The following is a 25,548-nucleotide window of genomic DNA, read 5'->3' on the forward strand; positions in this document are numbered from 1 at the left end:
TATGTACATGTGGAACAATTATACTATTATAATAATACAGGGGAAGCGTGAGGGGATTAGGAGGAGAGATTGAGGGGAGAATCCACATACCTACAAAACTGTATCACACAAAATAATAACAATATAAAAGAGAATGAATTACTGATACACTCACCATGAATCAATCTCTAAAACCTAATCCATATGATAATAATAAAGAAGTTAGAATAAAATAATTTTTAAAATCTTCACAAATTCTTTACACTGGAAATAGAGATTACCCATCTATTATGGTTTCAATGTTTCTGCCCCTTCTAACCTCACATTAGAACTTGACTCCCAGTTCAGCAATTGGGTAGCGGGGCCTGAGGGTACATCAGAGCCTGCATGAGTCAGAGATGCTGCTGTGAGCAGGGCCTGCAGGGGTGGGCTCAGACCCCTTCTGCTCCTCTGCTGTGTGAGGAACACTACCCTCTCTCCAAAAAAGACAGCATTAAAGGTGCCATCTTGGAAGCCAAGAGACCCGGGACCCTACACTGCTGGCAAATTTTAATATTGGACTTTCCAGTTTCCAGAGCCATAAGAGAAGAAACTCCTGTTACTTATAAGTTACCCAGTTTCAGGTATAGCTGCCCTTGATATCTGTAAGGAATTCAATCAAGAACTGTCTGCCAGTGCAAATTCGGGGGTGCTCAAGTGTGTGATACCAAACGGCACCATTTTTGCCTATAATGTATTGTATCTTGGACACTTAAATTATGTCTAGATTACTTTGATTTCTGAGACAATGAATGAAAATGCTGTTTCAGTGATTATTCTACTAATTGGGGGGTAATGCTAAGAATTGGATAAGTAGGTCCTGGCACAACAGCCTAGTGGCTAAACCCTCATTTTGCAAGCACAGGGATTACACATGGGCACTGCTTCATGTGCCAGGTACTCCACTTCCCATCTGACCCCCTGCTTGTGGCCTGGGAAAGCAGTCCAGGACGGCCCAAGGCCTTGGGACTCTGCATCCACGTGGGAGACCCAGAAGAAGCTCCTGGATCCTGGCTTTGGATCGACTCAGCTAGAGCAATTGTGGCTACTTGGGGAGTGTTCTGCGGACAAAAGATCTTTCTATCTCCTTCTCTCTGTGTATCTGCCTTTCCAATACAAATAAAATAAACCTCTTTTTAAAAAGGAGTTAAATATATAGTTGTATATTTAACTTTTTAAAACTCCATTATTATTTTTAAAGTTTTATTTATTTTTATTGGAAAGACAGATATACAGAGAGGAGGAAAGAAAGAGAGGAAGATTTTCCATCTGCTGATTCACTCCCCAAGTGGCTGCAAAGGCTGGAGCTGAGCTGGTCTGAAGCCAGGAACCAGGGGCTTCTTCTAGGTCTCCCACATGGGTACAGGGTACTACGGCCTTGGGCTGTCCTCGACTGCTCTCCCAGGCAACAAGCACTGAACTGGATGGGTAGCAGGGCTACCAGGATTAGAACCAGTGCCCATATGGGATCCTGGTGTGTACAAGGTGAGGACGTTAGCATTACCATGTGGGTAACCTGGAAGAAGGTAAACCCTAGCTTGTATCTGACCTGCCCTGGCTATTGTAGCATTTTGGGAGTGAATTAGCAGAAGAGAGAAAGATATTTCTCTCTCTGCGTAACTCTTTCTTTCAAATAAATAAATCTTTTTAAAAAAATCACTGCATATATGAAGTACATAGAATTTGCTCCCGTTATATAAGTTTTAAAATGAAGAAAAAAAGCCTTAGGCACAAGGATTGTGGGTACCTGGGTCTGAACTATCACTCTTTCCATCCTTAGCCTGGATCTAATTGATTATCAACCTTTGTACAATCTAACACAGTGACTTGTAGACTGGACCAAGGCTACAGACAAATCATTTTTATCACAGCTCTCAACCTAGTTCCAGTGCTGATTTTTTCCTCATTTAATACAAAAACTCTCACTTGATTTTTCTGTGCTACTTCTGTTCTTGGTATATATTAAATCTGGCAGATTAATCATTTTGCAACAAATATTTAAAATTTCCTTCCTGGTATTTTTTCGTTACTGTCACCCTCAGCACCAAACCACCCTTGCAGCGGGATGTGTAACACCCACTGCCTTGGAGAAGACCTGCCCTGAGTCCCTTGGGATTTGATTCCAAAAGCCAAGGCTTTCATGGCAAAGTGTAACAGTGAAGGAGTCACAGGTAATGGGAAACAATTAGAACACATGATGTTCTAAACATAATGACACCCCAACACCAACTGAATTTTTTCCTTTGATCTTTGACCTTTAAAATTACAGGCCATCTAAACTTACACAAAACTTTGAAACCATAGATACCACTGATTAAAAGTTAATAATCGTAGCATTCCCTGAAAAAGTGTTAGCAAATCAGGCAACAACTGGGGCAGTTTATACCTGACAAGGGGCTATTCCAAAGACTTGGGTGTTTTCTTTAGAATGGAATGCACGATCTCTGGGACCCTATGTACTGTGTCCTCAACAAGTCTATTGAGGGTGTGGCTAGACAGTTCTTGCAGTAAATAAAAAACAAGAGCCAGTTCCTGGGTATAGCATGTAGCATATACCGCTACCACCTACAACACTGGTTCGAGTCTTGATTGCTCTACTTCCAATCCAGATCCTTGCTAACAGGAGCTAATTTCCAAATTTGGGAAAAGCAATAGCAGACGGCCCAATGACTTGGGGTTCTGTCATCCATGTTAGAGACACAAATGAAGTTCCTGAGTTCTTTCTGGCCAAGTTCTGGCTCTTGCAGTTACGTGGAGAGTGATCCAGCAGACGGAAGATTCTGTGTGTGTGTGCTGTATGTGCATATATATGTATATGTATATATATATTTACACACTAACATATACATTTATACACAAAAATGTGTATATACATATATATGTAACCTAAATTTCAGAATAAAAATGTTTAAGAAAATTAAAAAGAGAAAGAAAATATGTCTTGCCTTCTTGTCTACTCGGAAATTGGGAAAGTAAACCCAAATAGACCACTTATTTATGTTCCCTTTCTGATCCCTGGTACCCTCCAGGGAGAGCTTTTCAAACACCTTTCCCTTGTTGGCAGTTTAAGTATAGATCTGACAAAGATGCCAGGTGTGACAGCAAGGTTTTGTCTTTCTCAGATGAAATTAAGTCCCTTAGGTTGAAAGGAGGAGGAGGAGAGAGTGGATGGGCAGTGGGGCGGGGAAAGGACGGAAGGCTTAAGCAGGGGTAAGGAACATGTGGCCTGAAGACTGGACTAGGCCTGTGAAATCATCTAATGCAACCCTGCCAAGCAAGTGCAAGCAGGACTTCAAATTCAATGAATGCATAGCAGCTACTTTTTAAAGTTAATTCTGTATGTCCTGCGATTGATGTTGTAAGTAAATATCCAAATGGTTCCTGACAGAACAAAAGTTTCCCACCCCTGCTTTGAAGGCCAGCACATCCTGAAACCGGAGCCTGAGCCCTGTACATCCATGTCCCTCAGCACAGCAGCAAAATGCCCTGAGAGTGTCAGGCTCCTCCTGGCTGTCCCTGCTGTACTTGGCCTTCACTTCTTCACATGCACGGGCTCTCACTCTGCCTCCAGAGGCTAACAACACACACGGCACACAAATCTTAACAGGGCCACTTAAGAAGGAGTGTTGCACCATTACTCCCATTCACCCCAGTATAGACCACTGCTTCTCAGTTTCATGCCTCTTCATGTGCCCCATCACCAGATTTGTTCACCGTTTCGTAACTGACCAACAATTCTTTGAAACCTTACAGCTCGTCCTTATATTTCACTGATAGGTACACTGATTTGTTCTGCCTCCACTCCTTCTACTTAGATTTCAAATCCTTAACAATTTGCCCATTTGTTTGGTCTCCATGTTCCCTTGAAGAACGCCTTGAAGATAACAGGTACACAATAAATACTGATGGAACTGAACTGCTGTCAGTGGCTGATTTTGGAATTATACCATTTGTATCCTTGGCAACATTTCCAAGTTACACTTGAAGTTTTCTGACAACTATTGATCAGAATCGGGCCATAAATTGAAGTTTATAGAAACTCCATTCTTATCAAAGTACACAATAAGAAAGGGGCTCACACATCTAAACATGTAATTATTGTGAGACAAACAGGCAGATCTGATTGGGAACTCTGATAGGCTCTGATATCCCTGTATGGTACCTTTCTGGGGAAGTTGTCATAGAACAAATTTGTCTAATTTGGGTTAGACATTAGGGAAATTAGATTAAAAAGAGTGTTTTCTACTTAGCAGAAACGCTAATTGCATAAAAATTTCCCTCAGTTCAGGTATATCCAGAGGAAAAGAACTTGTTATAAGACAAGAGAAGCTCCTGCTCCTGTAAGTGCCACACAATGATCTTGCAAGCTGTTTCTGAATCCACTCCATGTGCTCCAGTACCGGTGATAGGGCACAGCATGACAGCCATGCTGATCTTCCTGAGGGGTCTCTTCCCCTCTGATCACATCCCTGTATCCCCCTGAACATCTGCCTGTGTCTTGCTCAGGCATTCTCTTACTTAAACTGAGCAGGATTCCAGGACAAACACTGGCAGATTTTACTCTGCATAGAGAATGTGAAGGAATCCTGGTTAAACATCTATCGAATCTGATATTCACCATCTGTCTCTTACAAATGAACGGATTTGAAAAGATTCTTAGACAGATCAAGAGGAGAACACTAACATTTGGCATCTAAGCACTGTTCCAGTCTAAGATTGGCTCCAAAATAAAATCTAATTTATGGGGCTGGTACAGTAGCACAGCAAGCTAAACCCTCCATACTATGGCACTGGCATGCCATCTGTGTACCAGTTTGTATATCTGCTGTTCCACATCCAATCCTGCTCTCTGCTTGTGGTTTGGAAAAGTGGCAGAGGACGGCCCAAGTTCTTGGGACTCTGCACCCTCATGGGAGGCCTGAAAGAATCTCCTGACTCCTGGTTTTCCAGATCAGTTCTGGCTATTTGGGCCATCTGAGGAGTAAACCAGCAGACGGAAGACACTTCTCTCTGTCTCTTCTTTCTCCTTCTCTCTATAAATCTGCTTTTCACATAAAATTTCAAAAATCTTTTAAAAATCAAACCTAATTCAATGATTTCAGGGGTGACCAAACCGGGCACAGAGGGCCAACCTTCTGTTTCTCCGCCCTGGGGTGCTGACTCAGGAGCTGGTCGACTGTATGACTTGGGATAGAAAAATTTAAGTTTATTCTGAGACATTCTATTCTCACCACTGCTCAGCTCCCCCCATAACCACAACTCTACAGCTTTTATTACCTCAAATCTTCCAGATGAATGCTCTATGTTCTTCACATCAGATCCTCTGATTCTGTGAATCATATTAGCTAATCTAATGTATTATCTTACATTTGATAATATTGCTGATAACAAACGTGGTTGGTTCATGCATAATCTCCGTCTCCGATAGAGGTCTGTTACGCCACTTTCTCTAAGCAGTGTTTGCTTTCTCTTTTGAAACCAGTTACGGGAAGAGCGTGTGATCACTTGGAGTATTTCCAGTTTAAGGATCTAATATTACTAGGCAGATAGTGAGTATTTAATACTTTATTCTCTACCTTGAACCCAAGAATTTAAGAATATATATATACACAGATGTACAGTATAATATATATACATGTATTAATTAATTATACACACATACATTCATGGATCCTATAACATACAGCAACACACACAGAAAGTCAGAGTTAGAAACTGATAGGATATGTGTGTGTGTGTGTGTGTGTATGAATGGTACATTCACAGCAGAGGATGTGGACTCAAGTTACGTGAGTTTGAATCCCAAATCTGTCCCTAAGCAATATAATCGTAGAAACTGAAATCTCTTTAAGTCTCAGTTTCTCTATTTATCGATGGGTCTAACTAGTATGTATTTTATTATGCCAGGAGTGTTAAATTCGAATATTAATGTAACGTTAAAATAAGCCACCATTTATAGAATGCTGTTATTCTTCATGGGCACTGGTTTATGTCTCAGCAGCTCTACTTCTGATTCTGCTCCCCACTAACGTCCTGTGAAAGAAGTGAAAGATGGCCAGAATATTTGGGGCCCTGCTACCTCATGGATGATTCTGAAGAAACTGCTGGCTCCTGACTTCTGTCTGGCCCAACCTTGCCTGTCGTCAGCAACTGAGAACTAATCAGGGGAAGGAAGAACTTTCTATCATTCTCCTTGTCTTTCTCGCTCTGCAACTCTGACTTTCAAATAGATAAATAATCTTTTAAAAATATACATACTTGAAAGATTTCCTGGCACATGGGTAAACAGTTCATAAATCCAAGTATTTATATTGTGTCTGTTTATGGCTTCACACATTGCGATGTACACACATATGTACCTAACAAACTCATTCATTAGTCTGACATGTATTGGTTGAACAGCTACTATTTACTATACCTAAAGCTGAGAAAAACATGGTCCCTTTCCTAATGAATTTTGTACACATACAGAGAATCATGATATGGAAACACACACACAGAGAATCATGACTCTAATTCACTGTGATAGGCACTGTACAGAATCTAGCCCTGGATTCTTTGTGAACATGTTGGGCAGGCAGGGTGTTGGAGATGGGTTTCTAAGAAAACCTGTTCCTTAAACCGAGTCTTGAAGAGTTAGTGGATGTTAGAACATTGGCTCATGAGGAAAGAAAGGGTGTTTTAGGTCAAAAGCAGAAAACTCCTAGAAAGTGGAGTCAGCTGAGGAATTTAGCATTTACATACAGGAAATTTATGTGTTTACATACAGGAAAGGGTAGGAAAGTGGTGGTAAATGCAGCTGGACTGGCAGGTCTTGTTTGCTTCATTAACTGAGAGGAAACTAGTGAGTTGCACAAATATGGTCATAACACAATTCAGATTTGAGAACAAACTGATAGTCCCTTCCTGGATAAGTAAGTGTGAAGAAACAAAACTATAAGTATAGGCCAAGATAGGAATGTACACTAGGTAGTGATAATGGGTATACATAGGAGGGTTCGAATTGGAAAAGTATTTGAGAGAAAATCAGCAAGGATTTAGCGATCACATAGATATCATGTGAAAATGGGAGAGATGAGGAATAGGGAAGGATAAAGGCATAATTTCATTTTTGGTTTCTGTAGTAACTTGTAGCAGTATTAGCAGTTAAGGTAATTGCGAAGGTGCAATGACCAGCATACTTCTGTTCTAGAATTAGTGCTGTCTGAGGAAGGTAGAGTGCAAAATTGTGTGTACATAAGATGTACCTGAACAACTTTATTTACTTCTATTAATCAACTGACTAATTATATTTGAAAGGCAGAGAGAGAAATAGAGAGGTATTTCCTATCTGTTGGTTGACTCCACATACGCCTGAAGCAGCTGGAGCAAGACCAGACAAAATCCAGACGTCAAAAATCAATCTAAGTCTTCCATGAAGGTGACAGAGACCCAACTCCTTGAGCCATCGTCCACTAACTCTCATGATGTGCATGACCAGGAAGCTAGAACCTAGAGACAGGAGTTGAACCAAGGCACTCCAACAGGTATAAGGGAATGCCAAAAAATCTCTTAGTTGCTACGCCAAATGCCTGCTCCCCACATCTGCTTGCTCTACAAGGAACATGTTAAATACAGATTTTTAGCCTGTAACCTATAGGTCCATATTTACTGGCTTGGAGAAGAGGACCAAGATAATACATGTTCAATAAGTCCCAGGAGGTTCTGATGTGGCTATATAGGGGAGCCATAACAAGCATAACAGGAAATAGATGTTTAGGAGCCGGCACACATACAGTAGGAGTCAAGATATGAATGGATCCTACAGAGACAGCAGGCAAACAAAGAAGAGGAAGTAGTCAAAGTGCAGACTCCTAATTGTTTTGAGAGTGATTTTCTTTGCAATACCAAAAATAAGGGAAGTAGGTAATTAACATGGAACGTATCTTTCTGACTGTGATTCCATTCTCCTCTGATTTTTATTTCCCATGGGGTCTCAATAATTACTTTTCCAAAGCATAGTATTTCTCTGATCCTCAGCTTTAAAAAAAATGTTCATTTCTTAGAGAGAGAGATCCTCTCTAATGGCTAACTGTCCACAACAGCCAAGAGAAGGTCAGGCTGGAACTCAACCTAAGTCTTTCACATGGGTGGCAGGAACCAAATTAGGTGAGCCAGCCGGGCCGTGTCCCAGGATCTGCTTTAGGAGGACAGTGGAGATAAGACCGATCGAATATCAAACCAAGGTATCTGGACGTAGGACACAGGTATTTCAGCTATCTTCACTGGTAGGCCAAACGCCTGCCCCAGGGACAACTGTGGCATTCTGTAGAACAAAATTCTAACTCCTAAGCAGGGGGTTCACAGTCCTTCCAAATCTAACTTAACTCATGCTTTTAGATCCAACTGTCACCAACAGATTAGTTAAATCTGCATGCCAAGCACTACATGGCCTTCTATACACATTTTTGTTGTCTCTGTACTTATCCTTCTTTCTAGCATGTCCTGCCTCAACTCTGTTTCTCTGCCTTCTTAAATCATACTCAGCTTTATAGAGCTCATTCATACATGCTGGCTGAAATTTCAGGAGCATTTCAATACACATCACTGCTGATTCTGGGCATTAGACCTTCCCGAGGGGTTACACTGAGGAAAGACATTGTGGTGAGCACAAAGAACCATAAACACAAATGTCGTATGCTTTAAGTAATCTAGCTACCAGCATTCAGCTGAATTGCAGTGGAGGAAGGAAAAGATTCCATTGCCTCACTTATCCAAACTAGTTTTTAACTCTGCACTGATTTAGTTTAACTTTGTGCTCATGTTCATTCATTCACACACAGTAACCCTTGGAAGCTGCTTCCACTATTACAGAGTTTATTTAAAAATCCATGTAAAATGGATTACAGATTCTCGACACATTCTAACCACACACGTAGAACACAGAGAGTGAAAGAAGCTTACCGCCTGAGGTTCTGAGAAGGTACCAAGCCCAATGATGGGAATGCTGTTTCCATCACTGAGAGGAAGGCGGTGATCTGCTGCACTGAGGAGCATCTTGAAGGCAGAGCACAAGCTTCCAACTCTCTGGGATGGATCTGAACTCCAGACGGAGAGTAGTCCTGGGAGGGTGTCCTAGCACATATTTAACAGCAGAGGAGGGGAAGAGGGAGGAGCAGAAGGAGGAAGGAGAGGGAGGAAGGAGAGATTTGACAGATATATTTCTCAGCTTGTGTTTTTCCAGGTTGTCCAGGAAATCCGGAGTATGGTTATCCCTTGAACTTAATCAGAATATGTAAATAACATAATACCTAGAGAGCTTATGTATACTTCTCTACAAAGAGAAGATTTAAAGAAAAAAACAGTAAACAAATCTCTCTCGTTTGAACAGCTAAGACGCTGATGTGGGCAGGTGAAGGACCAACGCTAAATTATTTTTAACTACAGAAGATGTTTATGGGTTCATAATTCTTGGAAAATCAAGCATTAGGGCTAAATTCAGGGAGATAAGAACAGTTTCCCAGAATTTTCCCGGAAATCTAGAAGAGGCAAAACAGAGAAAATTTTAATTTTGTATCTCCAGTTAAGTTTTGGGAACCACTGGAGGAACAGACATGACCAGGACCTGTTTCCCAATCTGCAGGCTGTCCCCCTTCCTCCTTGCTCTCTCAGTACTCTCCCTTTACCCACTGAAAGGGATTTACTACCTGTCTTTGGACTAATATCATGTCAGGATCAAACCTAAGGAGGACATTCCAGTTACTGCTTAACTTACACTGTAATTCAGAAATTCAGTCTTGTCCTCAACTGCCTTTCTTGGTTCATGGGTCTATCAGCAGGTCATGGTAGTGAAAGAAATTAGAGTGATAACTTTGATATAATTAGACGCCATTTCTAAATTTGGGATGAGGATCAGCTGTAAGAGGTAAGCACTGGGGAAACAATGAACAGATACTTAGTAGAGTCTTTCAAAAAGACTGTGCTATATGTAAAATGAGAGCTTTGATCCTGATGGTTTTAAAACTGGCCAAAGATCGTGATCCTGCTAATATCTACATTAGGCAGTATAAGAAAACCAGGTTGGGGAAGTCTGCAGCACAGGCAGCAGAGGAGTCAACATCATTTGTAAATGGATTCAAGAGTGCTTACTGCGTACTTCTGCATGCATAAATGCTGACTAAGACATGCTTCTGTTTTTTACTATTATTGACTTCTTGCTGTTTATCCCTATGAATTTTAGTACTTGTGTAGATTTATATAACCTCTACCACACTGCAAGTATTAGAAAGTTCCATGACCCTGAAAACCTTCAAATTGATTACAGTCATGCACTCTATTCACACAAGCCCCCCCCAAATCACTACCTATTCCCCATAACTTTAATTGTATCTTTCAAAATGATGTTTACTTTCATTTAGCTTCCTGTATCAGCATGCCAGCCCCTTTTGACATGATTACATCAATATAATAGCAGGAGCTAGCACAAGCTAATCTTCTGTTTGCAGCACTAGCATCCCCCATGGAAGCTGCTCTGCTCCCATTCCAGCTCGCTGCTTATGACCTAGGAAAGCAGCAGAGGATGGATCAAATCCTTGGGTCCTGGCACCTATGTGGGAGACCCAAAAGGAGCTCCTGGCTCCTGGCTCTGGATTGGCTCAGCTCTATTTTAGGAATGAACCAGTGATGGAAGACCTCTTTCTCTGCCTGTCCTGTTCTCTCTGTAAAAATCTGCTTTTCAAATAAAAACTAAAATCATGAACATGTAATCTTTTGAGAATGGTCTTTCCCTCAGCATGCCACTGTGATTCATCCCTGCTGTTTTGTGTAAAATCAGTCTATTCTTTGGTTTCTGAGTAGTGTGTCATAATATATATTTGTATAAGGATCATTTTTCTGTTCTGGCATGAAAAGTATTTGATTTGTTTCAAGTTTGGGTTGCCTATGAATAAAACTCTTGTAAATATTTTTGTGCAGGAATATATATGAACATTAAGTGTTCATTCTTGTAGGTAAATCTCCAGGAAAGTGACTGGTCGTGCAGTAAGTCTGGACTTAATTGGTAAGGACCTGCCAACACCATTTATCAGGATTATCCCATTTAAAAAAAATATTTATTTTTATTGGAAAGGCAGATTTTCAAAGAAAGCGAGATATAGAGAGAAAGAGCTTCTGTCTGCTGGTTTACTCCACAAATTGCCATAAATGCCAGAGCTGAGCTGATATAAAACCAGGAACCAGGACCCAGGAGCCAAGAGCTTCTTACAGGTCTCCCATGTGGGTATATGGTCCCAAGACATTGGGCCATCCTCTACTGCTTTCCTAGGCAGGGTGGCTGGAAGGAAAGTGGAACAGCCACTGGTGCCCATATAGGATCCCGCACATGCAAAGCGAGGATTTAGCTACTGAGCCAGGGTGCTGGGCCCAGGACTATCCCACTTTGAAACAACATTAGCAATGTCTGTAAGTTGTAGCTGTTTCACAATTTTGGCAGCACTTACCATTATCAGTTCTTTTAAAATTTTAGGTAAGTCAAAACTTTTAATCCGTACCTAAAGTAATACTTAAAGTAATACTTTAGCACATCTAGCCATCTGAGGTTTCCATGCGCCGAATGATGACTGAAACACTTCTCACCTTTGTGACCTTTTGGGGAAATGCCTTTTCAGATATTTCACTTATTTTACAAACTGAATTGCTGTCTTACTAGTGTTGAGTTTGAGATTTCTTGCTAAACTCTTGATACATATCTTTTCCTGAATATATGGTTTGAAAAAATCATTAACTTTTCTGTCCGTAGCTTGTCTTTCCAATCTCTTAACAGTTTAATACATAAAATAAAATATTTCAATTTTGATAAGTCAATTTGTCAATTTGTATTGTGTTTCGAATATTGTATCAAATAATTTTTGTTTGTCCTTTTTCTAAAACTTTAAATTTTATGCATTCCGTTTAGAGCTGTCACACTTTTGTGCAGTTTTTGTATAATGTAAAATATTTGGGTGACTCTTGTTTTGCACAAGGATGTCCTACTGTTGGAATTACATTTTCTGAAAGAACTGCTTTCTCTACAGAATTTCTTTTGCATCATTGTTATTAATCAAAGACTCTATTTCTAAGTCTATTTGTGGATGCTGTCTCATTGATTTATGTATTTCTTCCTTCATGGATAATACAGGGTCTTGATTATTATAGCTTAGTAAGAAAAGCCTTAAAATAATATAATGTAAATCCTCCAAAAGTATTTCAGTTAACTTTGTTCTTTCACTTTCTATATAAGTTTTAAAATCAGCATATCCGTGTCTTCAAAAACCCTGCTAGAATTTTTCTATGTATTAAAACATTTTTTTCCTGGATGCTTTACTCTTTTTTGGTTGCCATGATGAAGTATCATGGACTGGATGATTTTAAAGGGAACCACTTATTTCTCATCATTCTTGAGGCTAGAAAGTCCAAGATCAAGGTGCCAGGCAACTCACATCCTATTGAGGGCTTCTTTCCTTTCTATTAGATGGTCATGTCCGCAAATGCTGCGTCCTCACAGGATAGAGAAGAGAGAACTCTCCAGCTCACCTCTTGTAAGGACACTGGGCTTGACTCTGATGACTCCAGCTAAACCTAATTACCTTCCCAAAGTCTATGCTACTAACACACGTCTCCCCTTACTTGCAGGCAGCATATCCCAGACCCACAAAGTCTGCTTAAAATTGCAGATAACACCAATGTGTATATAGTGTGTTTCTTTCTCTATACATGTACACCTAGGATAAACTACTATCTTTTCACTTAGGGAAGAATTTTATAAGTTTCTTCAGCTAGCATCACTGTTCGCATGCTTGAGGCTGCTTGGTAAATTAAGAGTCACTTGGATTAACCGTTGGTCCCTATGACAACTGACCTGGTAACTGACATGGCTAAAGTGACTAGTTGCTAGGTAACATGCACAACGTGGTTACACTGGACAAGGAAATATTCATGACTTTGGCAAAATAGAATAGAGTGGTAGATTTAATTGCCAACTCAGAATTATATACCATATAAAGCATATGAAGTCTTTTTTCTGGAATTTTCCATGCAATATTTTTGGATTATAGCGCAATAGGTAACAAACCAAGAAAACAAAATTGCAGATAAGGGAAGAATACTATACCAGTTGAATGGACATCATGGCTTTAATGATGGAATGAAGTTCATAGCACTGGGAATACCATGAAGGGCAGAATTAGCACTCTGACTTTATAAAAATCAAGTATGATAAAAAATTAAAATAAATGAAGTATGAACTATATTCAACTGGTTTCAACAGTACATAAAACTCTGATCCTTTAAAACTCTACTAACCCCATCCCTTATACAATCGTTGTTGAATTGCATCTTTATACGTTTTGAAGCAATTAACTCCCTAAAACAAGTTAAATAATCAAGGGAGCTTTTTTGTCCAAGAAGGAAGGGAGAATTTGGGGGCTCAAGATACTAAAGCTAAGGATAGTAATAATTGAATGAGAAACAATAATGACAAAAAACATTTTCAGGACACTTAATTTATTATACTGATTGTTTAAAATGGATAAAAATTTTTAAGTCTAAAATCACAAACAAAATACTGCAATAGACAGTGAGACATTTTAGTTTGAGAAATATACAGATTCTTGTTGACATGAGTACTATATTAACATATTAGCATATTTACTTAAACAATGAAAGTGGGAAAGAGTCTTTCTGCTTTGAGTTATCAAGTTTCCTCTCCCCTTCATACTGAATTTGGCAAAAAGAAAAATTTGCAAAACAGGTCCAAATTAATGAAAATACGAAGACTGTGAAACCTCAACATTTTAAAATTTTTTAATGGATCTCAGTGATTCCTGGTATTCCAGCTTGCAGAAAGCCAGTGATGGTTCAATCACAGAGGACATTATTGATGTAAAAGTAGAAGACTGAACAAGTGGGGTATTTCAAGGACTCACCAGACTCCTGAGAGCAGTGAAGGAACACTTTGATGTGGAGGCAGATAGAGAAGTACAGACAGAGAGTTCAGAAGGGCTCTGGAGGTCACAGAGATGATGGGCTCACCACACTCCCAGTGCTGACCCAGAACACACAGAGACACCAGGTTCAATGTGTTTAGGCCAGAACTCAAGTCTGCATGTCCCAGGAGGATTCTTAGATCTCTTCTGCCAGGTAATCAGGTCCAGCTAACTTATCTCTTAAATAAGTGTCAGTTGAACACCAGCAATAAACTGACCCAGGAACTGGCAGGATTGCCAGGAGGTTCACTTTTGCCAAAAGATCAGGAAATTTTTGCTGTCTTGGCCCAGAATCAAAGATGTCTTCTAACAGTTGCAAATCACTGTTATCACCACAATGTTTGGTTTTTCTGAATTTATGAAATGGCAACATTAACCATTTTCAGATGAGAGTACCAGTTTTGTGGTAAAGCTAGTTAAGCCACTGCCTGCGATATTGTCATTCCAAATGAGTGCTGGTTCAATTCCCAGCTACTCCACTTCCAGTCTAGCCTCCTGGTAATTTTCTCCTTGAGAAAGCAGCAGAAAATGGCCACATCCTTGGCTTCCTGTACCAGAAGAGGGATCCCAGAAAGAATTCCAGGCTCCTGGCTTCTAGAGCTAAGCAATGGTTACCAGTGTTCTGCCTGTCCAGGCAATGTTTGAAAAGCACAACATAATAAGAAACAATAATTAGCTGAGAGTTTTCCCTCTTTAAAGCAATTTGGGGTAAAATGACTGAAGAGCATGCCTAAAGTAAAGAAGGCTATCAGTCAATTGTGACGATTAAAAAGCACCACAGTGATGCAGAACACCTGGCACACCTTATAGAAAAATAAAAACTCACATTCCAAGTCAGTTCTTTTGATTTCCAAGTGATATAACAATTTGGATCACAACTGATGATTGCTAGCAGATTTTAATACTGCGTAGGTTGTATTTAGATATATAACCTATTTCTTTTATTTATATATATACTTTATATATTTATATATATAATTCTTATATTCTTCACATATATAAAAACCATGCATATATATAAAACCTAAGAAAGTGTATATATACACAAAAACACAAATAGATGATAAATGAAAGTAACTTTAGTCTTCATATGGCATATTATAAGTGAATTAAATTAAGTAAATATAAATTAAGTAAAATTTAAATTTGAAGTATATTAATTCATTGCTTCTTGGTCTTTGATCTAAGATCAAGTGTAGTATTTGTTCTTACCAATTTAAAGTATATAAAAATAAATAAAAATTAAATATAAAGTATATTAAGTTAAATAACTAAATGTATATGAAATAAATTGTATAAAGCATATTAACATATACATATACACATTCACACCAAAAGATGGCAAATGTAAATTACTAATTTTAGTCTTAATGTGTAATTTTATAAGTATATTAAATAACAAATTTTATTGGATTGATTATCCTAACCTTTTGCAACCATTTCCTTGATAAATAATATATTTTTGGCCCATATATTTACATATTTCTGTACATACGGTACCTCGGATAGTCAATCACCTATATTAATTATCATATTTCACAAAGTCACTAACACTATTTCCTCCAGATAGAAAGCTAGTAGAAAAGAAAACTAGAACTTCTCGCTAACTTACCCTTTTTTTTTTTTGATTTCTCAAAAGTACATTCTGTAATCTCTGTCTCAACTGTAACATAGGGAAAACAAACCTACAGTGAAAAACTATTTTAAAGGCAGTGCACGGTCTCACAATTCCTAAACACGAACTTACATAAATAAAAACTTTTTTGAAAACAAAATTTGAGAAATAAATCAACAATATTACCTCACTCTAATGAGTCTGAAGCTTTTGAACCGGTTCTAGAACATGTCTGGCAGGAAGTTCTCTTTCCTTTTACCCAAAGGAAGTCAACCAGCCCAGCAGGGTCATACCTGCTTCTGCCTCAAAGTAACCGAGGAAAGAAGTAGGGATGATCCCTTTCCCTGCCATTGCTGCCTCTGAGCCAAAGAAACAAGCTGTGCTGACCTGACCCCCTGAAGAAGGGTCTCAGAGCTGCACTGATGGACACCGAGCTTGGCCAAGATGCTCAGGATAACCCAGCGGATGGACTGAAGGCAAAGGCAGCTGGGTACCGAGAGGCAGCGAGCTTGAGCTGACCCAGCACATCACAGCCTGGCACTGCCTTCTCCCCAACCTGGGGCTCAATTCCCCAGAGCTGTGGCTATAGGGGGTTGTGCCAATCTGGGGTCAGATCATATGTGGCAGTAAGGGCAGTGCCTGGGTATACAGCCTCCCTGGAGTTTGCCAGGGCTTACACGTGCAGTACCTGTATCTAAGCTCACTGTGTGTCATTTCTACAACTGGATGGTATTTATTTTAATATATCATGTTCTTTGTCTCAATATAAATGTGTTTGGTTTTGTTTTTTGGAAAAAATATTTTAAAAATAAAGTAAAAAAATAAAAAGAGACAATGATGATCCAGGAAAGATTAGAAAAAGTAATTTCAAAAGTGACTGCTAAACTTTAACATTGGTTAGTAAGCCAGAGAAAGGTTCACAAGGACATCTCACAAGGCTAAATAACATCACTTATAGTGGTAATACAAGTTCTTGATATCAATGGGTTATGGATAATTCAAATTTCCTACAGGAGAAACACCACATGACCAAAGTAAAGTAGAACATACAGGCAGTGGGAGACTTTTGACATTTCTCTCTCCATCAGTAGACCAAACAAAACATGTTTAGTCTCAGTAGACCAAACAAAACATGACATAGAAAGCATAACATACTCATAAAGCAGGTTTTTTAAGATTCATTTTATTTATTTGAAAGGCAGAGTTACAGAGACAGAAGGAGAGACCTCTTCCAACTACTAGTTCACTTCCTAACTGGTCATAATAGTCAGGGTTGGACCAGGCCAAAGCAAAGAGCCAGCTTCTTCTCATGGAGGTTGAAGGGCCCAAGGCGGCGCATCTTATGTTGCTTTCCTAGGCACATCAGCAGGGAGCTGGATTACAACTGTTGTAGCCAGGATTTAGAGCAGTGACCATATGGGATACTAGCAGGTGCTGTAAGGCAGATCCTGTATTCTTAGGTACTTTCTGCTCAAGAATCATCTGTTCCTAATCAGGAGACAGCCTGAGTGACACTAGCCGTGATTCCCAGTTTCCATTATTTGAAAGAACAAAAATGCTATCAATATTTGTCCATCTATTTTCAGTTGTCTAAAGCCATCCACTTCCATTTTGGACATGTTGTTGATATAAGTATTTAATAAAATGGATTTGATTTTTCTGCAAACTATATGTTCTAACACTTTCATTGCAACGATTTTCTAAAAGTTCTGATTGTGTATTACATTTGTATTACATTTCCCTTTTTCCTAAACTATTTGCAATTAAGCAAACATTGCTAGAAAAACATGACAAAAATACAATACTTTAGTTGATTTCAGTTGCAAATTCCATTGAAGTTTCACTATACTGTAAGCAGGAAGACTCTAACATAACATTCAAAAGTATGTTCTGGTGCAGACCTAGAGCCTAGTGTTTGGGACCCCACTTGAAACAGCAACCACCTGATTCTGGTTCCCAGCTCTGACTCCTAACCCAGATTCTTTCTAATGCAGACCCCAGGAGGCAGCACGATGATCAAGGATGTGGGTTTTTACCTCCTTCAGGACAGACCTACGCTTCACTTTGACTCCCAATAAAGACCCCACCGGCCTGACCATTTCAAGTATTTTGGGAGTGAATGTGTATTTGGAAGTACTCTCTCTTTTCTCTTAATCTGACCCTCTCTTTTTTAAAATCTGTCCTGATATGTACCATACAAATAAGTATAAACTACACTGAAAAATCCAAAATTGCTAGAAGAAAATGTTAGAACTTTCACAACAGAATATGATGATTTGTCACGGAGAGCTGATACTGTAAGAGCTGAGGTTCACAATTAAGCAATATCACTATAAAAATCAATAACCATAAACTCAAATTCCCCAAAGACAAATGGGGTAAAGTACATAAGCGATTGAATGAATGTGCTTCTGCTGTTCTGATAGCCCAGGAGGTAATCAAGATTCCTGACAGAAATCTTAAGAAAGCAAAAAAATCTGTCACTCAAATGGAGAAATAAAAGATAGTGAGAAAGAAGTAGATTTACCAGCAGAGCTAAAAAGTCTCGAGGATAAGGCAACAGAGGTTGCAAAAAGCACAAATGCTGTAGAGGAGTCCTTTCCTGAGATCCAGCAAGGACATCACAATCTACCTCAAGAACTAAACGTGCACTGGAAAAAATGAACACGCTCTACTAAGATTCACTTAGTGTCAGGATGAAGCTGAAGCAGATATGGCCACATGGCTGAGCATATTTCTAAAGTAAAATACTGGCAAAAAAAGATTTCAAAAACATTGTTGCATCACAATGAAGATAATCCTGTTGAAGAAGTTTCTGTCTTAAGCCCAGCAGATCTTGACACAGAAGTGCAGACGTCACAGCAAATCAGATTACACTTTTGGAAACCAAATCTCATGAAATGAAACCAAACCTTCCTGACATTGAAACACAAAAAGAAGGAAGAATCATACTTGCAATAGCTAACAGAATTGGATGAAAATACTGATGAAAGAGATAATTTTAAACAAGAATATGAAGTTCTTTGGAAACAAAGACTAAATGAATGTATGGCAGGTTTTTCTGTCATAACAAATAAATTGAGGGAAACTTCCCAGGAGCTTTTTCCTTGGGAGTGGGTGCTAGACAGCTTGGATTGTTTCTGTGAAGGAATCCTGTCCAGTGTCCGGCCTCCCAGAACAGATGGAAGACCTTTAACCCTTCAGGAGTAAACACTCAGTCCCTTGGGTTTAGTATTTGCTCTTTGTCACTACAAACCCATTCCCCTTGACTTGATGGATGAAACGAAACCAAAAATGCTCACTTCAGAATAACTTCTCTTTGAAACAACCTGTTTGAGATTTCAGGTGAACTGACTAGAATTTATTTGCCAAAAGTGTTGCCGTCAACCCAAAAGAGATTGTTTCTTAAGCACTGTGTTGAATGTGTTCACGTTGAAGACTTTCAATTAAATTGGTATACATTTAGTGTATTTTATTACTGATTTTTGTGTATAATAAATTGTAAATATGTATTCCTAAACTGTATCACAAATATTATTTGTCTTTCGTCCTGTTAATTAAAAGTCATAGGGGCCTGGCGTAATGGCTCAACGTCTAAATCCTCACCTTGCGTGTGCCAGGATCTCGTATGTGTGCCTATTCGTGCCCCAGCTACTTTGCTTCTGAACTGACTTCTTCCTGCTGATCTGGGAAAGCAGTATAGGATGACTCAAAGCCTTGGAACCCGGCAGCTGTGTGGTAGACCTGGAAGAAGTTCCTGATTCCTGACTTCAGGTCGGCTCAGCCTTTGGGCCATTGCGGCCACTTGAGCAGTGAACCAGTAGATGGAAATTCTGTCTCTCCTTCTCTACCTACATCCTCCTTTTCAATTAAAAGAAAACTCTTCAATTAAAAGCCATAAGTCTAATTAAAATATTCTCTCAAAAATGTTCATCATTCTTAAACAGGCATACATTTTTCATTCTGTCAAAATTCATTAATATGCACTGTATTAATAATAATGTTCAAAGAAGAAAACTATAGTTCTTATACAGTATATTAGGAACTAGAAGTCACAGTCATTATCCAGGTCTCCCAAATGAGTGGCAATGTCCCAAGACTTGGGCCATTTTCTGCTGTTTTTCCCAAGCCATCAGTAAGAAGCAGGATGGAATGTGGAGCAACTAGAACATGAAACAGTGCTGCAGGCAATGGCTTTAGCCACTATGCCATAATTCCTCACAGGATTGTTTTTCCCTATCTTCTCTTATACCTTTTTTGCTAGCATTTTTTTATCTCCCCCTTATAACTCATGATTCATGGGTTAATACCCAAAAGTATAAAACAGTGGAAAATGGAGGCAGCATTTGAAGGCAGGAAGAGGTGGGAAAAACCTGAACCAGGATAGAGATCCGATTCCAGCTTTCATCCCCTGACCTCCCGTTGTGAACAGGATATGTTGGGTGTAAATACCGACCACTTGTACGTGGCACACAGAATTAGTCCATATCTGTAAAATGAACAAAGGGCTTCATTTGCTCTTTAGGGAATTATGTAGCAACTAGAGTGGAAATACACATTCCCTGACCTTTTCAGGTTTCTGTCCAAGTGCGATGTGCCAATGTACAAAAGCTGCCTGCTTTTGATGTAATGTGCTCTCAGTCCAACCACGATGACCTCTAAGGACGGTAGGGATTCCACAGGTAGCTGGGTGAGTAAAACAAAGCCATTGACCGAGATGTTGAAGAAGTCAGGACTGGAAAGGCTAGGCTGGCTGGTGTTAGAATGAAGGATTCTGGGAAAATCATGGTAGAACTAATTGGAAACCACAACGCAGATGCTGGAATCCATGGAAATTCCTCTCTGGTGAATGGTAGTGTCTTTAGTAGACATTTGGCCCCAGCTCTGAGGGCTTGTATCTGTCTCCTGCCACAATGTGGGTCAATTGGATTCTTTATCACATGAAAGTGTTAATGTGTCATTCAGTCTTAGAAGCATCATAGTAAAAATATTCTTATTTTTAATTCAAAAAAGTTGCTGCATACTCAAACAGGAGGGCACTTCTCAGCCTCACAAAGGAACAGCCTGCTTATATTTCCAACAACTCAGAGGCATCTCAAAGCCATAATTGTGAGTAAAGAAGACTGTTGGAAAAATACATCAATTAGAACTGTGTTTGAATGAAATCCCACATAAGCTAGACCTCACCAATAGGGACAGAGCTCATCAGTGATGTTGAAAATCTAGGGTGGATTTAATAATCTCCCCCCAGAGGGTTAACTCTGTGTGCCACTTTCTGGATTTGTATACCAACGATGTCACATATTTTCATTTTAGACATATTTCAGTATCCCCAGAATTCTATAATTATCAATTTTTTTAAAGATTTATTTTTTATTACAAAGTCAGATATACAGAGAGGAGGAGAGACAGAGAGGAAGATCTTCTGTCCACTGATTCACTCCCCAAGTGAGCGCAATGGCCGGTGCTGTGCCTATCCGGAGCCAGGAACCAGGAACCTCTTCCGGGTCTCCCAGATGGGCGCAGGGTCCCAAAGCTTTGGGCCGTCCTTGACTGCTTTCTCAGGCCACAAGCAAGGAGCTGGAAGGGAAGTGGAGCTGCCAGGATTAGAACCAGCGCCCATATGGGACCCTGGCGCGCTCAAGGCAAGGATGTTAGCCACTAGGCCACGCTGCTGGGCCCCCCAGAATTCTATAATTATTAATTTTAACATGAACAATCACTCAAAATTACTCAAATGACTGATTTCAATTCTATCTTTCCTCCTTCCTACTTTCTTCAACCTCATGATTTTTGTTAAAATGATGGAATTATCTGGTGTTTGTACTGCTAGCTGTTGCTGGTCTCCCTGTGTCCTGTTTGAGGAAATACTTTTTCTCATTGTTTTGGCTTTACATATTGTTTGCCACGTAAACATGCCCCTGATGCAGGGTAAAGCTGAATCTGTTCCCGGATGTTGGGGTCAAGTGTCAGGCAGCTGAACAAATGCAGGTTCAAAGACTTTTATCATAAACTCTACTGAAGTCTACAACAGTATAGACTAAGAAGGAAACATTATTGTATTTAGTAAGGATTACAATAGAATGGTCCATTTATGAAAGTGTCTTCCTCTAGACAGTGAATTCTTCAAGCTAAGGCACATGATCTGGAAAATTCTGCATTCCCAGGGACTAGCACAATTGCTATGATATATTAAGAATTGAAAAATAAATTTGTTGAAATGTACTTTATAGGGGCTATCCAGCCTCTGGATAATTAAGACAAAAACTCTAGAACTGAAACAAGCTTTGGAGATACTACAACAATATTCATAATAGAGTATTCAATTGCTAAACGATATTCTTAATACTATTATACTCCTAAGTTGTTGTACATGGTTGCTGTTATTGTCAGCAGAATTTGATTTTGGAATAGCTACTCTGGAGGCTAGTAATTAATTTTTTGTTTCTTGTGGCATAGCTTCATATAGTAAGGGGAGTCTGCCTTAGAACAAAACCATCCCTTAACAGTGGTTATGGCTCTGTTTCGCAAAATGTGGCCCCTGCCAACCCAAGTAAAGGATGCAAGTAAACACACAAATGCCCTCCTTCTTGTCAGTGAGGCTCATTTCCTGCGTGAGCTGCTGACACTGATTCTAAACCAATGATGAATTTGTCTAACTAATTAGCTACAACAATACAAATGTTCACCGTAGCAAAGGTCTTGTTACTTCAATAATATGAGTCTAAGGTTGGTGATTATCATATTAAGTTAAACAAATCAAACCCAGAAAGATAAATATTATATAATCTTACATACTTGTGGAACACAGAAAAGCTGATCTCTCATAGAAGCTGATGGTATAATGGTAGTTTTTGAATCTCAGACTTAATCCCACAAACACTGATCAGGTCAGATGCTGTCAAAGAAGCAGAACTTTCTGTCATTGCTGCTTTCGAAGCTAAACATGGTTGTATATAATTAAACCATCTCTGTCCTAGGCTTATGCAAATAGAAAATTTTGTATTCCCTTGAAAATATGCCCATAAGTGTTTACAGCAACTTTGTTCATAACAGTCAAGAATTGGAAGTAACTAAGATTCTCCTCACTAAGTGAAGAGACAAACTGTGGTGCATCTAAAACCAGGGAGCAATTTTCAGAGAAAAAAAAAAGAAGTGAGCTTCTGAGTCATGAAAAAAGACTTTGCGAAACTTGAACACCTGATGCTAGAAATCTCTGAAAAATATTCATGCCATGGGATGCCAGTTATAGAACACTCTAGAAAAGACAAAACTATATAGTAAAATACCAATGTAAAAACACCAATGTATTTAGGCTGAAGGGGCTCAGAAAATGTGAAAGGGTAAAGCACAGGCATTCTTTTAATGGTGAAACCATCCTGCTAAATGTTGAATTGGGGACAGAACTACCCTACATAATGAATTAATCCTAATACAAACTATGGAGATTGATAATAATATATCAATAGTGCGTCATCAATAATAAAAAATATACAATGCTAATTCAAAACACTAATTACAGAGGACTGTTGGGGAGGCCAAGGGATATGTTGCAGCCCTGTATACTATCTGCTCTGTTTATCTGTAAACCTAGAAAAAACAGCAAATTCTGTAAAAATTTTTAAAGACAGGATGCGATTCCCCACAACCACAGTGTTGGTGACACCCTGGGTTAATACACATGTTGACTTGCACCAACCTGAACTCCAACAGTCAACCAGCTCCCTGCAGGTGCCTTCCCCTGCAGACACTGGGAGCATCTCTGGAGTTCAGCCGGTGGATCAGTTAACTGATTTACAGCAGCCTCTGAAGGCAGTGCAGGCAGACTTGAAGTGTGAAGTAAGGACAGCAGAAACTGCTGAAATACCGGAACACTGTGCAAACTGCAATCAGTAAGCATCACAGTCACCCAGCCACAGCACACCAAAGCCAGAGACCAGGAGGACCTGAGAGTTCACAGTCACCCAGCAACAATGCACACCAAAACCGGAGACCGGGAGGACCTTAGGGATCACAGACACCCACCAACACCACACACCAAAGCCGGAGACCAGGAGGACCCGACAGTTCACAGTCACCCACCAACACTGCACATCAAAGCCGGAGACCAGGAGGACCTGACAGTTCACAGTCACCTACCAACACTGCACACCAAAGCTGAAGACCAGGAGGACCCGACAATTCAGTCATCCAGCAACACTGCACACCCAAACCAGAGACCAGGAGGACCTGAAGGCAGGAAGGTGAGCTATTGAAACCTCAAGATTCTTCCAAGAGACAAATAAACAACAAACAACTTCAAGGGAGGCACATCACAAAAAATCAACAGGCAAAATGCTTGCTTACTACCAAATGATACATTTGGTGAGAAATTACATAATTCCACCCACAAAAGCTACAAAAAAACTACGTAATAAATGAAAGCAAGGATAAAAAGTATTTCTACAGTGAAAATTACAAGCCACTACTGGAAAAATGAAAAGCCACATGAAAACAAAAAACTTGCTATGTGAATTAACCGAAACAATTAATATTATAAAAATTCCATATTTACTCAAGGGATTTATAGACTCATGGCAATTGCCATATAAATGTCAACTGCGATTTTTCACAGGACTAGAAAACATAATCTTCCAACTCACATGGAAGCACAATATTTGTTTTGACCCTAATAGGGCAAAATTCATTATTTTATTTTGTTAACATGAATTCCAAGGGTTTTCCCACCTGTGATTTAAAACAGAGCAATGAAGCTAAAGAGAGAGGCAGATTACGACACAATGCGCACTCCAAATTCAAAATGCGGAGATATCTTAAAACCCGGAGTCCCCAGCAAGCTTTGAACCACCAACCTTTCAGCAAACAGGTAAGCGAACTAACGATTTCCTGGCTGCCACAGGCACGGACCCTCTGTGCACCTTCTCTAGGCCCAGACAGCAGCACCCGGTGCCCCTGTGCCTCCTCCGACTGCGCAGCCCTGGAAGGCAGCAAGGACCATACACACAGGTTCGGTTCTTGCAAGCTGAGATCAAAGTATCATCAATTATTGTGAGCTACTGAGTTGAAGGACACTCACAGGTCCACTCACAGAAAGAAATGCTCTGTTTCTTTAAGAGACTGGAAAAGTGATGGCAGCGTTTTTATATCACCCAAGTAAACACACGCTATTCTAAAACCCATTCCTTGGACAGGGCAACAAAGGCTGTGCTACCTGGTGTCTGCAGGTGCCGGCCTCCGCAAACGCACCGGACTTCGCCAGCTCCTCCCAGGCTCCTTCACCATGGTCCTCTTCTTCCCGGGACTCCGCTGGGCACTGTGGGCACTGCACCCAGAGGCTTCTTCCGGCTCAGCACCAGTTCTGAGATGGGCATGATTACGGTCTGGAGCTGCTGGTACTTGGAGCCATCCTTCAAGGCCGCCTTCCTGCCTGGGCCCCGCCGCGGGGCTTTTCATTCCCTTACGCCAGAGTCTTCAAGCGACGGGCCTCAAGGGCTCGTGGCCACCGGTGCCCTCTGCGGCCTAAAGTCAGAGTGCGAGGGGGCGTCAGCGGTGCCCTGGGACCACTAAGAGAGAACACCATGAGCATGAACTCCTGCCGCCTTCGGGAAACGGAGAATTACACGGCCAAGGTGAGGAGGGGGCGTCCAGCGTGGGCGGAAGGACGCATCTGCGTCAGCGTCGGGGTCAGCGTCAGCGTGGGCGTCGGGGTCAGCCAACGCAGGGCAGGGGCGGGGCTCCGTCCACGCGGCCTTCCCCACAGGCTGAGGCCGCTGTGCAGGCCCCGAACGGGCCTGGGGCTTCTCTGGTGCTCGGGACCTCGTCCACGGCCGCTGGCCGACTCGGGAAAGCCGTGTGCTGTAGGACAGGGCCTCGGGACGGAGGAGAGATCCTGGAGGCCTGAATCCACGATCCCAG

The 25,548-nt window shown here is 40.4% G+C and overlaps 1 protein-coding gene across 1 annotated transcript in view; it reads right to left on the bottom strand.

Annotated features, from left to right (window-relative positions):
• Positions 1-25,063, bottom strand: part of LOC101531043 (aldo-keto reductase family 1 member D1) — a 42,097-nt gene extending 17,034 nt beyond the window's left edge. Inside the window, exons 1-3 of the mRNA XM_004594376.3 lie at positions 24,845-25,063; positions 9,773-9,913; positions 8,962-9,132 (exon numbers count right to left, since the gene is read on the bottom strand). Of these exons, the coding sequence (XP_004594433.2) occupies positions 8,962-9,054 (93 nt within the window). The 5' untranslated portion in view covers positions 9,055-9,132; positions 9,773-9,913; positions 24,845-25,063. The remainder of the gene's footprint in view (positions 1-8,961; positions 9,133-9,772; positions 9,914-24,844) is intronic.
• Between the last annotated feature and the right edge of the window lie 485 nt (positions 25,064-25,548).

The sequence above is a fragment of the Ochotona princeps genome, chromosome 25 (assembly GCF_030435755.1).
Source record: "Ochotona princeps isolate mOchPri1 chromosome 25, mOchPri1.hap1, whole genome shotgun sequence".
NCBI lineage: Eukaryota > Metazoa > Chordata > Mammalia > Lagomorpha > Ochotonidae > Ochotona > Ochotona princeps.